The sequence below is a fragment of the Salmo salar genome, chromosome ssa13 (assembly GCF_905237065.1).
Source record: "Salmo salar chromosome ssa13, Ssal_v3.1, whole genome shotgun sequence".
Classification (NCBI taxonomy): Eukaryota; Metazoa; Chordata; class Actinopteri; order Salmoniformes; family Salmonidae; genus Salmo; species Salmo salar.
The window spans coordinates 91,188,902-91,209,755 of record NC_059454.1 but is presented as its reverse complement, the minus strand read 5'-3'; the positions used below and the strand labels follow the sequence as shown (position 1 = coordinate 91,209,755).

At 39.9% G+C, this 20,854-nt stretch overlaps 3 protein-coding genes across 6 annotated transcripts; 1 reads left to right on the top strand and 2 right to left on the bottom strand.

Moving 5' to 3' along the window:
- Positions 1 to 175: 175 nt before the first annotated feature.
- Positions 176 to 3,160, bottom strand: LOC106568219 (iron-sulfur cluster assembly scaffold protein IscU). Its single transcript, XM_014138368.2, has 5 exons — positions 2,985 to 3,160; positions 1,624 to 1,737; positions 1,260 to 1,370; positions 992 to 1,070; positions 176 to 869 (listed from the first exon to the last, which is right to left on the bottom strand). Exons 1-5 carry the CDS (start codon positions 3,081 to 3,083, stop codon positions 778 to 780), a joined length of 495 nt encoding a protein of 164 aa, XP_013993843.1. The 5' UTR covers positions 3,084 to 3,160; the 3' UTR covers positions 176 to 777.
- Positions 3,161 to 7,984: 4,824 nt separating this feature from the next.
- On the top strand, positions 7,985 to 11,600 carry LOC106568218 (E3 ubiquitin-protein ligase RNF185). Of its 4 annotated transcripts, none has more exons than XM_014138364.2 (7): positions 7,985 to 8,155; positions 9,028 to 9,249; positions 9,408 to 9,426; positions 9,557 to 9,669; positions 9,788 to 9,839; positions 10,276 to 10,393; positions 10,509 to 11,600. In XM_014138364.2, the coding sequence occupies exons 2-7, from the start codon at positions 9,083 to 9,085 to the stop codon at positions 10,604 to 10,606; spliced, it is 567 nt and encodes a 188-aa protein (XP_013993839.1). In that variant the 5' UTR covers positions 7,985 to 8,155; positions 9,028 to 9,082; the 3' UTR covers positions 10,607 to 11,600. The 4 variants fall into 4 exon arrangements, with proteins under 4 accessions (XP_013993839.1, XP_013993841.1, XP_013993838.1 ...); XM_014138366.2 differs by having other exon boundaries at positions 7,993 to 8,155; positions 9,045 to 9,249; XM_014138363.2 differs by lacking the exon at positions 7,985 to 8,155 and adding an exon at positions 8,557 to 8,741.
- Positions 11,388 to 14,131, bottom strand: LOC106568213 (uncharacterized). Its single transcript, XM_014138359.2, has 2 exons — positions 13,874 to 14,131; positions 11,388 to 12,830 (listed from the first exon to the last, which is right to left on the bottom strand). The coding sequence occupies exons 1-2, from the start codon at positions 14,001 to 14,003 to the stop codon at positions 12,007 to 12,009; spliced, it is 954 nt and encodes a 317-aa protein (XP_013993834.1). The 5' UTR covers positions 14,004 to 14,131; the 3' UTR covers positions 11,388 to 12,006.
- Between the last annotated feature and the right edge of the window lie 6,723 nt (positions 14,132 to 20,854).

Sequence of the window (20,854 nt, the reverse complement as noted above, 5' to 3'; positions counted from 1 at the left end):
TGGGTGAAGTCAGAATGTATTTACATGGCTCAGGATAAAGTATGCCAATGCTGCCATCTAGTGGAGAATACAAGCATTGCTCTAATTTCTGGTAGTCTGCACACCGCTGAGAAATACTAGACAATACCTTAAAGCGGATTATAGACCTTGCATGACAAAAAATTAAGACATAACATACTACGTACACGCCTTACTTTATTAATTTGCATTACAACCAGGAAGTCTGAAATGTGACAAAAGAATCCAAATAGATACCTTAACAGTTTGCTGTCATTTTACATCTCCCGCACTGCATTTCCTCATTGCCTTCAAAACATTCGTGCTACATGGGTGTTGATGGGATACCTTTAGAAGTCTTATTCAATACTTCACCACAGCATCCATAATCATTTCCCAATGGAAAATACCGCCAAACCATGACAAAATCTTGGCAAAATAAAGCGAATAAAGACAAAGCAAACTTGTCTCGGCTCACTTTGGATTTCTCACTCCTGAAAATAAGGCTTACTTTGTATCAATCACCCGATCAGTGCCCTTAAATTGTGCGTTAACGTGACAGGCTACAGAGTAAAGACTGGGAAACCACAGAATGCCACAGGGGCCTGGTGTGTATACTGTGTTGTCTATGTACGTTGTATGGGTGGACAACCTGGACTCATTTAGGATACCCCATATATAGAAGGATGGAGGAGTGGGGAGCCAGGACTACATTTGAGTGTCCCCTTGGCAGTAGGGTGCAGGACAAGGGTGTCCAGGACTACATGGGAGAGCCCTCCCTTAGTTGCTGGCTTTGACAGCCTCAATCTTGCCATCCTGCTGTTTGAGACGGTAGTCATTCAGGGCAGCTTTGATGGCATCCTCTGCCAGCACTGGAGAAAGGGGCAAGAATTTCACATGGTTGTAAAATAGATGAAAAAGGCACGTATGGTTTAGAAATTCAGCTTGGTAGACAGGGCATAGTATTATATATCAGACTGAAATAAGAGCTTACTGGAGCAGTGAAGTTTGACAGGTGGAAGACTGAGCTCTTTGGCAATGTCAGTGTTCTTTATTGTCAGTGCTTCGTTAATCTGAAAGCCAAAAAGAAGGCAACATTTCACCAACCAAGAAATAAACTTGATCCAACCATTATATGTAATGAAAAGAAAAAACAAACAGTGTGGTGGAAATGACTGTTGAATTGAGAAATTGAAAACAGAGCAACAGAACAGTAACACAGGAAGCAGAGGAAGTGTCATGGATGCAGAATGTTCACTCACGGATTTGCCCTTCACCCACTCTGTTACCAGGGAGCTGGAGGCAATGGCTGAGCCGCAGCCAAACGTCTTGAACCTGGCATCCACAATCTTCCCCTGATCGTCCACCTCAATCTGTAGATAGGAGATTAGTCACTTTATGCAACTGTCTTTTGTCCACATAATTGAATAAACAATGCTGTAACATTACTAAATACATACACTTTGTAACTAAAGAAATAGAGCATGCTGCTTCTTGCTAAGTCCTATCTGTGTTATCTGCTTCTTTGGAACACAACCAAGACATAGTGACCTCATTCAAAATCCAAGGCCATCTGAGGTTGCCATGGTGAGACAGGAAGTAATGAGGCCAGGGGACCAACGTTACCTGAAGCTTCATCACATCTCCACAAGCTGGGGCTCCCACCAAGCCTGTCCCCACATTCTTGGAGGTCTTGTCCAGGGATCCAACATTCCTTGGGTTCTCATAGTGGTCCACTACCTAAACATGGCAACAAGGAGACAAAAACATTTTATTACTTAACTCAAGTTTATAAAGGACCCCATCTAGATAATATTCCCTGCTGCATAGCAACAAACATTCACATAATATCATCCTTAAATTAATTCCAACTGCCTCCCAAATAAAGCAGGCTCAAGGCTGAGAGGGCTCTTGCACTCCCGTTATGCAATGGGGAGTTTCAACATTATGTAAGGGAAATTAAAATAAACAGATTAGAACAGGACTCCAGTGTCCACAACAGTAGTACTTCTTGCTGCAACCTCCCTCCCCCCAGAAGTAATCGCTATGATGCGAGTCATTCTCTGCATTTTTGAACAATGCTGTGTGTCTGAATAGCCTAAATATTTGGTGAGTTTGTTAGCGGCCAGTTGGAACTGATAACGGTTGTTTGTTGACTAGCCTAAATCTCAGCCTTAAAGCAGCCTTAAAATTACCAAACTCATGTAAGCCGTCTTTGGCCAGAAGGAACAAGACATTCATACATGTTCAGAGTGAGTGATGAAATGTTAGCCTAAATCCAAATGGACAATTCCACCAAATAGACGGCATAATTAATAGGTTATTGTGTTCTCTAACACATGTATATAATACAGGTTCAACAGAAACCGAGAGTTACTGTGGAAAGGTGATCTTATTTCACACGTTCTGTAGAAAAATCCAGAATCAATGAAACTGCGTATTGCCATGGAAGGTAGTACACTGGTGCTACCGCTATGCTGCTTCAGAGTGACACCTGTAGCCTAACTGACGTTAGTGTTACCAAACAGCTCATTTAAGGAATTAGCTAAAACAGTTTAGGAAGAAACAGATTAACCTTCAGGTATAACTAGCTACATCAGTAAGACCTGCATCAATCGAGACAGAGCTGGGGATTAAAATTGGATTGGCAGAAAAATAGCATTTTTAGAAAGAACATGATCTAACATGTTAGTTAGCTAGATGTACGTTATAGAACTAGTCAAGGCATGTGACGCATGTTGTTAGCTAGCTAGCTACTTCGACCTCTATTTTAAAATATATTTCAACTAGATACTCTAAGAGAAACAAATGCATAACTAGATAATCAATGCCAAATGTACTTATAGCAACTAGCTAACGTTAGCCTAGGTTAGTTGTCAAAACAAGCCTGCAAATGCATTCACATTTAACGAGTTTACGACCTAAACAGGGACACATGGTTTAATTTATCAGCCATCAAACATAGCTAGCTATACAGGTTATTTTACCTTCTTGTGGTAGGCGGCTTGGACCGTATATTCCGGAGAAGTGATCCTTCTCATCACAACAAGCGGGGTGATACACTTCTTTGCTACTAGACCCGCCATGTTCGCTGTTTGTCTGAAATGACGCAGTCTGGAAGAGGGCGAGCGAATACCTTCATCATGCGCATGACCGTGTGGGAGGAGGAGGAGCTTTTGGACTGATCCCAGTGAATGACAGAAAAATGCATGGATTTTTATGTAATATTCAAATGTATCACATTTCTAGTGTAGCAATATTCAGCAAATATATCTAAGGTTAGGCATGAGCCCTAAAGGCAAACATAGAGTAGTAGCTAATTAACCATAAGGAATGATATTGTGTAGAAAAACAAAAAGCGTTGTATGTGTTATGTGTATATGAGTTATGTGACAGTGGAGAGTTCATGTTCGTGGTTGGAGACCGCTACCTTTCATGTCAGCAAATCTAAAAATACACACAAAACAAACTAACCTTGCAGGTGTATTTCATTTCCTGAGTTTAACACAGGAGAGCGATATTGGTCAAGTTTTAATTATAGCTCCCCAGCTGTCTGAAAATAGAGCGATATAATATTAGTAGAGTTGCCATGGTGCTGAACACTCAAAGCGTGTGATGTGGAAGCCCACATCTAGGATCCCTTTCCCCATTCCTTGATGCAGTTGTGACAAATAAATAAATAAAGGAAACGTGAGCCATTGGTCAAGAGGCAAGGGTGTTTAAACTGAGGGAACACTTTCAGTAGGCTGTTATAGATGCTGTCACTTCACACTAACACAGAAGGTGAGTCTTTTACTTTTCATGTTTTTTTTGTAAAAGTGCTTAAGGTAAACTCTCACGTTTGACAAACACAAATATTGAGAGGCTATTTGAGCACAGGTCTTGCTGTAATGTTATGCTTTCAATGTGTTGTCTGATCATTTGTATGTACAGTGCATTCGGAAAGTATTCAGACCCCTTGACTTTTTCCACATTTTGTAACGTTGCAGCCTTAATCTAAAAGGTATTAAATTGTGTTTTTTCTCTCATCAATCTACACACTATACCCCATTTGGGGAGTTTCTCCCATTCTTCTCTGCCGATCCTCTCAAACTCTGTCAGGTTGGATGGGGAGCATCGCTGCACAGCTATTTTCAGGTCTCTCCAGAGATGTTTGATTGAGTTCAAGTCCGAGCTCTGGCTGGGCCACTCAAGGACATTCAGAGACTTGTCCCGAAGTCACTCCTGCGTTGTCTTGGCTGTGTGCTTAGGGTCATTTTCCTGTTTGATGGTCAACCTTTGCCACAGTCTGAGGTCCTGAGCGCTCTGGAGCAGGTTTTCATCAATGATCTCTCTGTACTTTGCTCTGTTCATCTTTCCCTCAATCCTGAATAGTCTCCCAGTCCTTGCCGCTAAAAAACATCCCCACAGCATGATGCTGCCAACACCATGCTTCACTGTAGGGATAGTGCCATGTTTCTTCCAGACATGACGCTTGGCATTCAGGCCAGAGAGTTCAATCTTGGTTTCATCAGACCAGAGAATCTTATTTCTCATGGTATGAGAGTCCTTTAGGTGCCTTTTGGCAAACTCCAAGCGGGCTGTGATGTGCCTTTTACTGAGGAGTGGCTTCCGTCTGGCCACACTACCATAAAGGCCTGATTGGTGGAGTGCTGCAGAGATCGTTGTCCTTCTAGAAGGTTCTCCCATCTCTACAGAGGAGATGGGAGGAACTCTGGAGCTTTGTCAGAGTGACCATCAGAGTGACCACCTCCCTGACCAAGGCCCTTCTTCCCTGATTGCTCAGTTTGACCGGGGCGGCCAGCTCTAGGAAGAGTCTTGGTGGTTCCAAACTTCTTCCATTTAAGAATGATGGAGGTCACTGTGTTCTTGGGGACCTTCAATGCTGCAGAATTTTTTTGGTACCCTTCCCCAGATCTCTGCCTCGACACAATCCTGTCTCGGAGCTCTATGGACAATTCCTTTGACCTCATGGCTTGGTATTTGCTCTGAGATGCACTGTCAACTGTGGGACCTTATATAGACCGGTGTGTGCCTTTCCAAATCATGTCCAATCAATTGTGGGCTCCAATCAAGTTGTAGAAACATCTCAAGGATGATCAATGGAAACGGATGCACCTGAGCTCAATTTCGAGTCTCATAGCAAAGGGTCTGAATACTTATGTAAATAAGTTATTTATATTTTATATTTTAAATATATTTGCAAAAATTTAATGATGGGGTATTGTGTGTCGATTGATGAGGAAATTGTTTTATTTAATCAATTTTAGAATAAGGCTGTAACATAACAAAATGTGGAAAAAAGGAAGGAGTCTGAACACTTCCTGAATGCACTGTATTAGATGACAATCCTGTTATTCTATTTTGGGATTTCAAAAAAGCATTTGATACTGTTAGTCATGAGTTTATTTTTGATATATTGCACTATTTAAAATGTGTGTTTTTTTTTTATCAATGCAATTAAAACTCTTTATAATGGTGGTAATAGTTATGTTAAACTTTCCCGTGGATCCTCACCTATATTTGATATTCCTTAAGGGATTCGTCTGTGCTGTCCAGCATCACCATTTTTATTCCTATTAGTATCACAAATGATTTGTTCAATGGTAACCAAAAGTCATTTTGAAGGAATTATTGTGTGTGATAATGAGGTGAAGATTTCCCAGTTAGCTGACAATACAACCCTGTTTTTATAAATTAAAATCAGGTTCCAGTAGCCCTACAAACAGTAGAGCTTTTCTCTGAAGTGTCAGGTTTGGTATTGAATATTGCAAAATGTACATTTTTGCACTTAAAGATGCAGTGAGTCCTAGAATATGTGAGATTTCTGTCAAAGATGTTGTAACCTACTTAGGTGTCAAAATGGCCCAAAATAATAATGAAATGAAATACATTTATGTAAATCCCTTAATGGAATCTCTAAAAAATAAATGTTATTCATGGTTGGCAAGAGATTTATGTCTTCAGGGTAGAGTCTGTCAAAGGTTTATCTTGAGAATCTTATCTTTTTACATCTTTAGAGATTCACAGTCTACATGTACCACTCTCCACAAATTATTATTCAATTTCATTTGGAAAAAGAAGCCACACAAGATCAGGTTTACCAACAAGATTTGTGATGGTGGTCTTAATGTTTTAGATTTTACGCTGTTTAACCAGACTGCAAAAGTGAATTGGATTAAGAGGTATCTCAAAAAACCTTACAGTCTTTGGAATATAATACCACTTTTTTTTTCTACAGAAAATTGGGGGGCTTCATTTTTTACTCCAATGCCCTTATGCTGTGCGTAAACTTCCTGTAAAATTTGCAACATTTCATAAACAAGCTCTAATATGCTGGTCCTTGTTATGCAAGCACAACTTCTCTCCACACAAATGTTTTATTTGGAAAAACGGCGATATTAGATATAGAAATAAAACCATATTTTTCCATAATTTCCATAATAACATCTTCGTGGTTAATCAACTTATAAATGATAATGTAGTCCTTATACTTACAATGAATTATTAGCCAAATATAACTTTGTTATGTTGTGTAAGGAATATGAGATTTTAATGAAAGCTAATCCCAATGGAATCCTTACTTTACTGAAGGATCGATCAAGCGTTTCATTACATGCACTAAATTACAGTGATAGTGTAGAAATGCATCAATACATTACATCAGAAATTTAACAACAATTTAGTCTGAGAAATGATTAACAGGAAGTTCGCCACTGCTGCTATTTTTCAATGGGAATCTTGATGTGAAATGGCAATGTGAGTGGACTAATCCACATAAATATTTGATAACTGATAAAGGAAGAGAAGTCTCTTACAATATCCTTCACAGATGTTATCCTTGTAATAGTCTTATTTCGAAATATTGAATTCATGTTGAAAAGGAATGTGGCTTTTGTGAATTGGAAAATGAGACTATATAGCATTTATTTTGTGTTTGTTTGCATAGTGAAATATTTTGGACAGATATGAAAATAATATTAGAGATAAGATCGGTAAACTCGCTTCATACTCGTCGCCAAACCCACTGGTTCCAGGTCATCTACAAGTCTCTGCTAGGTAAAGCCCCGCCTTATCTCAGCTCACTGGTCACCATAGCAGCACCCACCCGTAGCACACGCTCCAGCAGGTATATCTCACTGGTCACCCCCAAAGCCAATTCTTCCTTTGGCCGCCTCCCCTTCCAGTTCTCTGCTGCCAATTACTGGAACGAACTGCAAAAATCTCTGAAGCTGGAGACTCTTACCTCCCTCACTAGTTTTAAGCACCAGCTCTTCTGCACACCCTACCATTCCAGTGTTTAATTGCTATATTATAATTATTTCGCCACCATGGCCTATTTATTGCCTTTACCTCTCTTATACTACCTCATTTGCACATGCTGTATATAGATTTTTGTACTGTATTATTGATTGTATGTTTGCTTATTCCATGTGTAACTCTGTGTTGTTGTATGTGTCGAACTGCTTTGCTTTATCTTGGCCAGGTCGCAGTTGCAAATGAGAACTTGTTCTCAACTAGCCTACCTGGTTAAATAAAGGTGAAATAAAATAATAATAATAAACCTATGAGCATTACCAAATGTGATATTTTAAAACATTTCCTAATTGATTTACAATGTTATATAACACAACTAAAATATATAAATACCAAAGTATTAAAGAAGTGTCTACAGTATGTCAAAATGTAAGTTATCTATAGCATAATATACTTTTTTGTGTCTCTCTGGATTTATTTATTATTTGTATTGTTTTTGTTATGTGTGATATCTGTACATTGTTTTGTACAATGTTTGTGTAATGCATAAATACAATTCATACAAAACTCCCCCAAAAACAACGGGCTTGGATGCAGTCTCCAGTTCTTAATATACCTCGGTTGTTCGAGAGGAATTTAAACCGCAATGTATCATGGGTAAAATGTGACTGACTGACTGATCTACCAATGATAATTAGTCATTATTTACGTTGCAAGGTGATTTGTACATTAGTCCGTTGGCAGCCTCCCTGCAGTCATTTTGATGCTCTCGAACACAGCCACCTTTGGTGCTTTTGGGTCGCCTTGTTAACGGCCAAAAGCACAGCTTAGGACGAGATTTACCATTGAACTACCTGCTTTATGTATCTTTTTGGGGATCTGACAAAATGCACATGGAAATGTGAGTTATAAATCTGTCATTCTCATTAAAAGCAAGTCTGAATGATAGATCTGTGTTTCCCGTTTTTACGTTTTGTTCTTGCATATTTTACTTTCGGTTTTGTTCACCAGCTTCAAACAGCTGATAATATAATATTTGGGGTTATGGAAAAGATCATTAACAGCGGTTTAGATGGTACAAGTATTTTCTACACTATACTTGCTTGTTTTGTCACATAAACTGAAATTAAACGAACTATTCGAATTTTAGCAACTAGGAAATGCCGAGCGATTTCTGCAATGGTCAGCTTTAATCATATTTATCACATCATGTAATCGCTTTTGCCACATTCCAATGGAGGTGGGAAATAAACTACAATGTAGGAAATTAATATTATTTGTAAATCAGTCAGTCACAATTTACCCATGATACATTGTGGTTTTGAGCCTCTCGAACACGTCCATTGGTAACCAATCGGCGTAGCAGCAGATACTCAAGTAATCTATCTGAAACTTGAATTTAACTTGGAAACTTGAACGAATAGGTGGCTTTCTATCTAGATATCTGTACCCACGACACCGAAGATTTGTTTGAAAAACGCAAGGAGGTAGTCAATTATGTGATTTGGTGTTACGCCGATGATTTAGCGAGCTATGTAGCTACATTTATTCTATTCTATTTCTAGCTAACGCGCAACGTTAGCATAAACGTTTTGTTTATCTAGTTAATGTTAGCCACACTGGATCTAGCTGCCACGTTAGTTAATGTGGTAACTTTTCCAACGCCAATGGAGCATTGTTAAGCAACATTTATTGTAAATCATAACGCAAGTTTGACTTTGGTTTATCTCGATTCTCATCTGTTTGGATTAATTTACACATACTAATCTACAGGCAAGTGGGGCGGCTAGATACATCACCCCACTCTACCTCCTGATCTGTGGAAACAATGGCAAGTGCTGCCCCTCCACCAGCCGCTGTCTCGACCGCCACTGAGAACCCCAGCAGCTCGACTGCTGCAGGGGATGGTGGCAATCAGGACAGCACCTTCGAATGCAACATCTGCCTGGACACCTCCAAGGATGCGGTGATCAGTCTGTGTGGGCATCTCTTTTGGTAAGCACCCTCTTGTCTTGAGACTGTCCCTCAATCAATCACAAATATAGAACATTCTTCCTTATCTGGTACCCAGGAGAGGGTTTGTGCACATAATTCAATATAGTAATTTAATATCTCTTCTATCTCCCATCCTTTACATTCCCTGTATCATCTAGTTGGCCCTGTTTACATCAGGTAAGTCAATTGATATGTCATTTATTTTACACAACCACTGTCATCAGCTGCCACCTGACCCTTTACCAATGGATGTTTTACTGCTACTCTGAATGTATCATGCAATCTTAACCCCCCCATGTTTATGCAGTGGTTAGAGACCAGACCTAACAGACAAGTGTGTCCAGTGTGCAAGGCAGGCATCAGTCGAGACAAAGTCATCCCACTATATGGCAGGGGAAGCACAGGCCAGCAGGACCCACGGTGGGTTGATGTACTCAACATGAAAGCAGGGAGCTCAGTTTGCATACAATCCTCAGTTATTTACTCTGAATTCCACATCCCAAACTACTGTTGTCAACAACTTGTCTCTCATTGTTAGGGAGCGAACGCCTCCTCGACCACAAGGACAGAGGCCAGAGCCTGAAAATCGTGTAAGTACTGTGTAATACAACCACTATCACCAAGCCATTACTCTCACTTTTTAGACTGTCCACAATTATTTAGCAAGGATGTTAGCAAAGCTCAATACAGATGGTTCTACTGTGTACCACCTGTGTTTGCAATGTTGGCTGCTGTATTGCACTACCCATTCATGATGAAACTATGACACGGGACGCTGTAGTGAACCTGCCCATAGCTGAATTCATTAGCAGAATTAACTGTCTCACTGGGACCTATTAAGCGCTGCCTGAAGAGCTCTATTTGACCCCTTGAGAATGACGAAACTTACAGCACTAGCGATTGCGTCACATCATCTCTCCCTCGAAACACCTGTTAAAGTCAAGTTTTTTGTACATATGGAATAGTCATGTTATAACCCTGGGTTGGTGCAATGTTATTGTAAGGTTCTCTTTCTTCCCATCACAGGGATTTCAGGGGTTCGGCTTTGGAGATGGAGGATTCCAGATGTCTTTTGGCATTGGTGCCTTTCCATTTGGCATTTTCTCTACAGCTTTTAACATCAATGATGGAAGACCACACCCAGGTACTTTAGCTGTGCAGGTTGAGCATTGTAACAATGTTTCATCAAAAATGTATTGTGAATGGCCCCCTCTACCTTGAAAAGCATTTATTCACTCTCCACTGGTTACCCCACACAGCTGCCCCTGGGACCCCCCAGCACATGGATGAACAGTTCTTGTCCCAACTCTTTCTTTTTGTGGCTTTGGTGATTGTGTTTTGGCTACTAATCGCATAAATGTCTGGGCAGCCAGGACTAAGGCTCAAGTTGGATAGTTCTTAATACTCTGTTTCCAGATACTTGTTTGATTTTGTACTTTTCCACATTCTAAGTATTGTCCTCTTGACTTGGCTAGCCATTGGTTTATTTTCAGTAATTGAGATTAAACTGTTTGATTACATCTGTACTATGAATCCTACAGAAGTCTTAAAATAGCCCTACCTCTTCATTTCCATCAATGTTGTGTTTTTTAATAGACATTAAGTTCCTTGGCTGGCAATATAGAACCAGATATTAAAAGAAGAAATGGCAAATCAGTAAATGTAAGGTACCAGATATACCCTCTGTGTTTATATGGATATAGATTAGGAGCGGTATGTTCTGTTTCTGAACATATCAATTCAGGAAGAGATGTGTCATTGGTGATAGACTTTTAAATTGTTGACACAATTGCCTTTTGAGTGCCATTACCAGTATGCAGCCATATTAACAATACAGTAGTACATTGTGTGGTGTCAGCAAGGGAATAGTCCAAAAGAGCAGTATTGATATGGGTTTAAGTTATTGAATGACATTAACTGGTATGTCCTCAGTTGCCATAGGAGCTATTTTGTTAAGACTATTTCTCATGTTTCATTAAATAAGGTTACAAAATGGAAGGATAAAAGATTACAATTTAAAGGCGCTATTTTTGGTTGAATGATACTGTCATTGTCTACTAGTAAGACTATTATTTAGTACAAAGGGAAATGTAGAATTCTAATGCATATGCTTATATAATAAAGAATTTGGCGGGATGTGCAAAAGGTATAACAGATTGTATTCTTCAACCTGACAACGATCAAGATGAATGTCATGAGTAACAGAAGCTGTTATTTGATAGTGTTCTCCCTCACTAATTGATTGTTTACTTCACAACTTTCTCACTGTAATAAACGTTTTCAAATATATAAAAAATATGAATACATTGATTAAAATAGCATAAGCATCTGTAATAAAGACTGTTTGCATCCATATCCTACTGAGAGAACTTTAAACAAACACCTTCATATTGGTAGTCAATGTTTTTCTAATCAGGCTGCAACCCCTTACTGCCATTCAAAGAAACATTCAACTTTAGAAACAGAATAACAGCCCATTGTATTTCCAATTGGGTTAACTTGCATTCATAACAGCGAATGTTTTAAGATCTATTCAAATAATTGATTTGGTTGTTAATCAACCATTGTGAAAAATGAAAGTATACCTCTCAATATGATACCACCAAAATGTGGTTATTGTAAAAACAGATGATGAATAACTTGGCTCTTCATGTTTTAGGAGAGAGAAATATATTTGACAAAAAATACTTTAGGTCCAAAGAAACAATATAACTTCCACTGAGAACAACCCCTGTAGACCCTACAAAAATGAATGAGTTATGTCTCTGGCTCTTCTTGTGACTCTGGCCCTTGGTCTTCTTGAGGCACGGGCTCTGGCAGTTCATTGGACACTGTCACCAGTGGGTCTTTGACAGTCAATGGCAGATCTACACTAAACTCTGCCTCATACATTATCTGTTGGATCTTAATTTTGGTCTCGCATCTTTTTTGTGGAGCTAGCCTCTTCAAGGCAGGAACGAAGCTGAGAAGAAACATCTCATCCTCGTCACAGTGTCGGTTAGGGATCATGGAATCTGAACTGTGATCTTTCTCTTTGGCCAGCAGCCTCCTGTTCTTTGTGGAGAGCTTGGCAGGAGTGCTTGAGGAACATGGTGAAGCAGGGGACTCTTGTCGTGTCTGAGGCCTTTTCCTGGTTGTGTATGTTGATAGCTGGGGAGCTGAGGATGGCTGGGGCGCTTGGGATATCTGGGCACCTGGTGGTAGCTTGGCCAGGAAAGCCAGCTGGGCCATCTGGGTGCCTTGTTGAGCTGGGGACAGCTGGGTCACAAAGGCTAGCTGTGACATGGTCCCAACCTGGGTTGTATGGGTTTTCATGTTGTTTACCAGGGCTGTGTTGAGTGTTTTGACAGGTTTGATCTCACTCTGTGTGCTTTTATTGATTGTATCAGGGCTCTCCTGGTTGTCATGGTCTGCATTGCCGTTTCTAGGTTTAATGAATGGTTGAAGAAAGTTCAGAAGTTGTCTGTATTTCCATCGACTGGTGGTGCGCTCCCCTGTCTCCTCCTTACTCCTTTTCTCCTGTCGTACTTCCTTGAAGTATCGGTCTCTTAGATTCTTCCATTTCCTTTTGCACTCTTCAGCTAAAGGGATAAATCAATGATAACGATTATGCAATATGGATTAATCATACTCGAGACTTAATTAGATGCATTTCATATTGAACAAGCTAAACATGGAGAATATTTGACTAAATGGAAACAAATAGTTATAAGTAGCTAGTATGATTAACAATGTATTTTTGGCCAATGAGTCAGAATAAAATGGGAGCATTCAAATTTTAGAGGTGATTGAACACCTCTCCATCCCAATGAGGGGGTTCGATTAATCTCACTGGGGCGCCAGGGCTACCTCCCGGGCTTGAGATACGTGCCTCGCTCTGTCCGACCGCAAAGTCGGCCAAAAAAAAAATGGACGTTAGTAATTAGTAGGATTGTGTTTTCCCTTGCAAAAGTTATTGCTTTGGATAAAAACGCTTTATCTGCCTAAGCAACTTAAACGAGTTAAACATTTTATGGAAAATATGTTTCTGGACCATGTACCATATACTGCCCGGTTGAAAACATGACCAAGCCGACCCCGCTTTCGCACGTTGATGTGACCGGCCGTTGTCCGGTCCAACCCCGGCCAGCGTATAATAATAAATAACTCCCTCATTGATGGAACCTAATCGGGTTCCTACTTATAAACTGTCAATTTGAGGCTCTACCATTGAGTTGGTCGGCAAAAAAATGTGCAGTGCTCTCCATTTAATGGAATTTTTAGTTAATTTCATTGATGCGGTGCCAAGCTACTCGTGGCTCATTGCGCGGGTGGGGAACGGAAAATTTTTTTCCCCTCGTGCCGCGGTGTCTGCAGTCTGCGCTGCGCTCCCGAATTCGTCTGCCTCCCCATTGACGTAAATATGATTCACGCGGTTCTTGCGGCGAGGTGTTATTAAAACTCAACGTATACAGATGCTATTCACGTGATAAAAAAAATAAAAAATACAACAAACGCCATAATTTCTAAACTTGCCCCATTTCGACAAACAAGTCAGATTGCTTACAACTAGCTAGCTCGCTAAGATTAGCTCAAACATTTGCATCAACGCAACTTGATGATTTGTAGAAATACCATAGCTTACCTGGAAGAGCTGTCAATGCGCTGATTCTCCGCCAAGCAAGGGATCTTGTCTCACCATTGCGGTAATCTGGCAAAGTTGTATTATACAGCTCAGGAAAATTAAAAACGGACAATATCAACTTTTCGTCCATCTTGACTTGAGAATGCGGTCTGTCGCGCGCGGAAGCGACGGTCCCCCGCCTTTCCGCGTGGTTACGTCAAAGCGGTATGTACAGAATATCGCGAGCCGATCCGCTACCGCATGCGTGTCCGTGCGCTGCCCGTCCTACTTATTCTGTCATATCCCTACTCATCACAAGAGGGCAGTACAATCCCGTGTTCTGAATAGTTTAAGACCGAGGACACCCAATCAAAGCACTTACAAACCATCTCTGGAACACCTGTTCTGAAGGAGTGCTCATCAGGAACAACCAAACTCTCATAAATATACATAATATAATATATACCAGACATTAGGCTATAGCTAAGCAAATGTGGATTATAAATTAAGTGCAAACAAACTGGAAAAAATCTGTGCAAATGCTGTGTCTCATTTCAAGTAGTACTGTTATTTCAATTTTCTAAATATCTGATTGTGTGACATGACAACTGGCATATCAGCCAAGACATTAGCGGAGCTACTGGAAAATTCTATAAAATATAATGCGATGGGATGTTTAATTGATTAAGAAAGTATAATTTTGTCAAAATCACAGTTAGAAAAAGTAACAGTTTACCTAATACTGTAGGCCTTTACTAGCATTTATTCAACATATAGTAATAGCCTATACCACTAAAGAACCATAATTACACTCTGTGTAGATACATCTTCCATTGCTCCTACAACTCTTCATTGTGTGTAGTCAGTCCACTGCTGTCCTGAGACCTTTTCTGTACCATTCCCATTATTTGAGCCTCCACACATGGCATTTTGAAAAACAGCATTTGAAAATGAAAGAGAAAGGGCATCATTCCACAACACATCTATTCGTCCTGCTCCTCTCACACCTCTGGGGTACCTGCCTGGTCCATTAGGGGGTCCACACCCACCCTCCCTGTCCCCCTCACCTTCCTTCTGCACCCTGTCCACCTCTTCAGCAGGTGTCTGTTGGACACAGACTGCCACCGTATTCTCATCCATTATTTCACATGCCTGGTTGGAGAAACCAGAGAGGTAGTCAACTTTCGCTCACTTGCCTCTTGTTCCTGCTGCCTCTTGAGCTTCTGGTCCTTGGGTATAAAGACACAAGTCAGGCCGCTGTTTAATATCCATTCACATAATTGTTGAATAGATAATCTCAAATTGCTTAATTTGGATCCAAACTGATATTCACTGCCAATCCCTCTCTGAACTAATTGAATGATAACAACTGAATCCTTGTATACAAAATTAGTAGCCCCCTGTTATAAAATGCTGAACTACTAAACTTTGATGACCTAAGATCATAAACATGCAAACGGCTAATCAGATTGGCTGGCTAAATATAGATTTACATGAACCGTGCAGTGATATCTTATAGCATAAAAATGTGCACTGGGACCGCCTCTACCTGCTTAGAGTCGCAGTCATTTGTATCTCTGATTCCTTCCTTGTTCCTCTCCATTGCTATGCATGTGGAATGTCTGAGGAATTAATTTCCCGCCTTCAGCTGACCTCTTATAGAAGTAACCGGCTATTATGTCTGATCCCAGCAGTACGATGATTGCCATTCGGATGTTTGCTAAGACAACCTGGAATTTTGAGATACACACACTAAATATCACGGTGAAAGACATTATCACTAAGACATATCTTACTAAGACTATGATCTATTCTAATATTTGATGTTGAAAGTGTATTTCTGTGCATTTTGACCAAGGAGAGTGATTGAGTGCTGCATCAGATGACCTGGCCTCCCCAATCACCTGACCTCAACCCAACTGAGATGGTTTGGGATGAGTTGGACCGCAGAGTGAAGGAAAAGCAGCCAGCAGGCAACAAGTGCTCAGAATATGTGGGAACTCCTTCAAGACTGTTGGAAAAGCATTCCAGGTGAAGCTAGTTGAGAGAATGCCAAGAGTGTGCAAAGCTGTCATCAAGGCAAAGGGTGACTACTTTGAAGAATATAAAATATATTTTGATTTGTTTAACACTTTTTGGTTACTACATGATTCCATACAGTTGAAGTCGGAAGTTTACCTACACTTAGGTTGGAGTAATTAAAACTCATTTTTCAACCACTCCACAAATTTATTTTTTAACAAACTATAGTTTTGGCAAGTCGGTTAGGACATCTACTTTGTGCATGACAAGTAATTGTTCCAACAAGTATTTACATACAGATTATTTCACTTATAATTCACTGTATCACAATTCCAGTGGGTCAGAAGTTCACATAAACTAAGTTGACTGTGCCTTTAAACAGCTTGGAAAATTCCAGAAAATGATGTCATGGCTTTAGAAGCTTCTGATAGGCTAATTGACATCATTTGAGTCAATTGGAGCTGTACCTGTGGATGTATTTCAAGGCCTACCTTCAAACTCAGTGCCTCTGAGCCAAGACCTCAGGAAAAAAATTGTAGAGCTCCACAAGCCTGGTTCATCCTTGGGAGACATTTCCAAACACCTGAAGGTACCACGTTCATCTGTACAAACAATAGTACGCAAGTATAAACACTATGGGACCACACAGCCATCATACCGCTCAGGAAGGAGACGCATTCTGTCTCCTGGAGATGAATGTACTTTGGTGGAAAAGTGCAAATCAATCCCAGAACAACAGCAAAGGACCTTGTGAAGATGCTGGAGGAAACAGGTACAAAAGTATCTATATCCACAGTAAAACGAGTCCTATATCGACATAACTTGAAAGGCTGCTCAGCAAGGAAGAAGCCACTGCTCCAAAATCACCATAAAAAAGCCAGACTACGGTTTGCAACTGCACATGGGGACAAAGATCGTACTTTTTGGAGAAATGTCCTCTGGTCTGATGAAACAAAAATAGAACTGTTTGGCCATAATGACCATCGTTATGCTTGGAGGAAAAAGGGGGAGGCTTGCAAGCCGAAGCACACCATCTGAACCGTGAAACACGGGGGTGGCAGCATCATGTTGTGGGGGTGTTTTACTGCAAGAGGGACTGGTGCACTTCACAAAATAGATGGCATCATGAGGAAGGGAAATGATGTGGATATATTGAAGCAACATCTCAAGACATCAGTCAGGAAGTTAAAGCTTGGTCGCAAATGGGTCTTCCAAATGGACAATGACCCCAAGCATACTTCCAAAGTTGTGGCAAAATGGCTTAAGGACAACAAAGTCAAGGTATTGGAGTGGCCATCACAAAGACCTGACCTCGTACCTATAGAAAATCTGTGGGCAGAACTGAAAAAGCGTGTGCGAGCAAGGAGGCCTACAAACCTGACTCAGTTACACCAGCTCTGTCAGGAGGAATGGGCCAAAATTCACCCAACTTATTGTGAGAAGCTTGTGGAAGGCTACCTGAAACGTTTGACCCAAGTTAAACAATTTGAAGGCAATGCTACCAAATACTAATTGAGTGTATGTAAACTTCTGACCCACTGGGAATGTGATAAAATAAATAAAAGCTGAAATAAACAATTCTCTCTACTATTATTCTGACATTTCACATTCTAAAATAAAGCGGTGATCCAACTGACCTAAAATGGAATTTTTACTAGGATTAAATGTCAGGAATTGTGAAAAACTGAGTTTAAATGTATTTGGCTAAGGTGTATGTAAACTTCCGACTTCAACTGTATGTGTTATTTCATAGTTTTGATGTCTTCACTATTATTCTACAATGTAGAAAATAGTAAAAATAAAGAAAAAAATAGGTGTGTCGAAACTTTTGACTGGTACAATAGTTAATTTGTCCCAGTACATTTGCTACCCTAAAATGGGGGGACTATGTACACAAAGTGTTGTAATTTGTAACAGTTCATCCGATATGGATGAAAATACCCTCAAATTAAAGCTGACAGTCTGCACTTTAACCTCATAGTCATTGTTTGATTTAGAGTCAAAAGAAGAAAAAATGCTTCACCGTCCCAATAATTACAGAGGGAACTGTACAACAGACATGACAGTTATTAGCTTACGGGCATACAATTGAGAAAATGTAAGATTACAGTGTTACATTTACTGAAATAAATGTAATAATCCATATCACATTTAATGCCCGCCTACAGTATGTTTACAAAATATGAATTAGGTAATTTAAGTATCTTTAAAGCCATAAATAAATGTATAGCCATATATATTATAAACCAGGTGAAAACAATTCAAATCGGAATGTGCTCTTCAACGACAGACGATAAACACAACCATAATGGATTCAGAATAAATTATATTGTCAAGGCAGCAGCTAATGGGGATCCATAATAAATACAAATACAAATATGACGCTTGGGATTCAGGCCAAAGAGTTCAATCTTGGTTTCATCACACCAGAGAATCTTGTTTCTCATGGTCTGAGAGTCCTTTAGGTGCCTTTTGGCAAACTCCAAGCGGGCTGTCATGTGCCTTTTACTGAGTGGCTTCCGTCTGGCCACTCTACCATAAAGGCCTGACTGGTCGAGTGCTGCAGAGATGGTTGTCCTTCTGGAAGTTTCTCCCATCTCCACAGAGGAACTCTGGTGCTCTGTCAGAGTGACCATCAGGTTCTTGGTCACCTCCCTGACCAAGGTCCTTCTCCCCCGATTGCTCTGTTTGGCCAGGCGGCCAGCTCTAGGAAGAGTCTTGGTGGTTCCAAACTTTTTCCATTTAAGAGTGGAGCCAACTGTGTTCTTGGGGAACTTCAATGCTGCAGAAATTGTTTGGTACCTTCCCCAGATCTGTGCCTTGACACAATCCTGTCTCAGAGCTCTACGGACAATTCCTTCGACTTCATGGCTTGGTTTTTGCTCTGACATGCATTGTCAACTGTGGCACCTTACATAGAGAGGCGTGTGTCTTTCCAAATCATGTCTAATCAATTGCTTTTACCACAGGTGGACGCCAATCAAGTTGTAGAAACATTTCAAGGATGATCAATGGAAACAGGATGCACTTGAACTCAATTTCGAGTCTCATAGCAAAGGGCCTGAATACACATGTAAATAACCTGTTTTTTATTTCTAATAAATTTACAAAAAATTCTAAAAAACTGTTTTCACTTTCTCATTATGGGTTATTGTGTGTAGATTGATGAGGAAAAACACTAATTGAATCCATTTTAGAATAAAGCTGTAACGTAACAAAATGTGGGGAAAAAAATCAAGGGATCTGAATACTTTCCGAAGATAGATATATATATATATATATATATATATATATATATATATATATACATACACACAGACACACAGTAGCAGTCAAAAGTTTGGACACACCGACTCATTCAAGGATTTTTCTTTATTTGTACTATTTTCTACATTGTAGAATAATAGTGAAGACATTAAAACTATGAAATAACAAATATGGAATCATGTAGTAACCAAAAAAGTGTTAAACAAATCAAAATATATTTTATATTCTTCAAAGTAGCTACCATTTGCCTTGATGACAGCTTTGCACACTCTTGGCATTCTCTCAACTAGCTTCATGAGGAATGCTTTTCCAACGGTCTTGAAGGACTTTCCACATATGCTGAGCACTTGTTGGCTGCTTTTCTTTCACTCTGCGGTCCAATTCATCCCAAACCATCTCAATTGGGTTGAGGTCAGGTGATTGTGGAGGCCATGTCATCTGACGCAGCACTCCATCAGTCTCCTTGGTCAAATAACTCTTACACAGCCTGGAGCTGTGTTTTTGGGTCATTGTCCTGTTGAAAAACAAATGATAGTTCCACTAAGCGCAATCCAGATGGGATGGATTATTGCTGCAGAATGCTGTGGTAGCCATGCTGGTTAAGTGTGCCTTGAATTCTAAGTAAATCGCAGACAGTGTCACCAGCAAAGCACCCCCACACCATCACACCTCCTCCTCCATGCTTCACGGTGGGAACCGATTATTCGTTCACCTACTATGCATCTCACAAAGAAACGGCGGTTGGAACAGAAAATCTCAAATTTGGACTCATCAGACCAATGCTCGTGTTTCTTGGTCCAAGCAAGTCTCTTCTTCTTATTGGTGTCCTTTAGTAGTGGTTTCTTTGCAGCAATTCAACCATTTTTATTTATTTCATTAATTTTTTATTTAACCTTTATTTATTATCCTCTTACATCTAGGCGTTCCGCTAGCGGAACCCCTAGCCAAAAGCCAATGGGATCGCATGGCGCGAAATACAAAAACCTCAAAAATCCAATAATTTACATTTTTCAAACATACGACTATTTTACACCATTTGAAAGATAAACCTGAATCCAACCACGTTGTCCGATTTCAAAAAGGCTTTACACCGAAAGCAAAACATTAGATTATGTTAGGAGAGTACAGAGACCAAAATAATCACCCAGCCATTTTCCAAGCAAGCATATATGTCAATAAAACCCAAAACACAGCGAAATGAAGCACTAACCTTTGATGATCTTCATCAGATGACACTCCTAGGACATTATGTTATGCAATACATGTATGTTTTGTTCAATCAAGTTCATATTTATATCCAAAAACAGCTTTTTACATTGGCGCGTGATGTTCAGAAAATGTATTCCCACCAAAAACTTCCGGTGAATTTACAAAAATACTCATCATAAACGTTGACAAAATACATAACAATTATTTTAAGAATTATAGATACAGAACTCCTTTACGCAATCGCTGTGTCAGATTTTAAAATAGCTTTTCGGTGAAAGCACATTTTTCAATATTCTGAGTACATAGCTCGCCATCACGGTGAGCTATTCACACACCCGCCAAGTTTGGGGCAACCTAAACTCAGAATTAGTATTAGAAATATTGTATTACCTTTGCTGATCTTCGTCAGAATGCACTCCCAGGACTGCTACTTCCACAAGAAATGTTGTTTTTGTTCGAAATAATCCATAGTTATGTCCAAATACCTCCGTTTTGTTCGTGCGT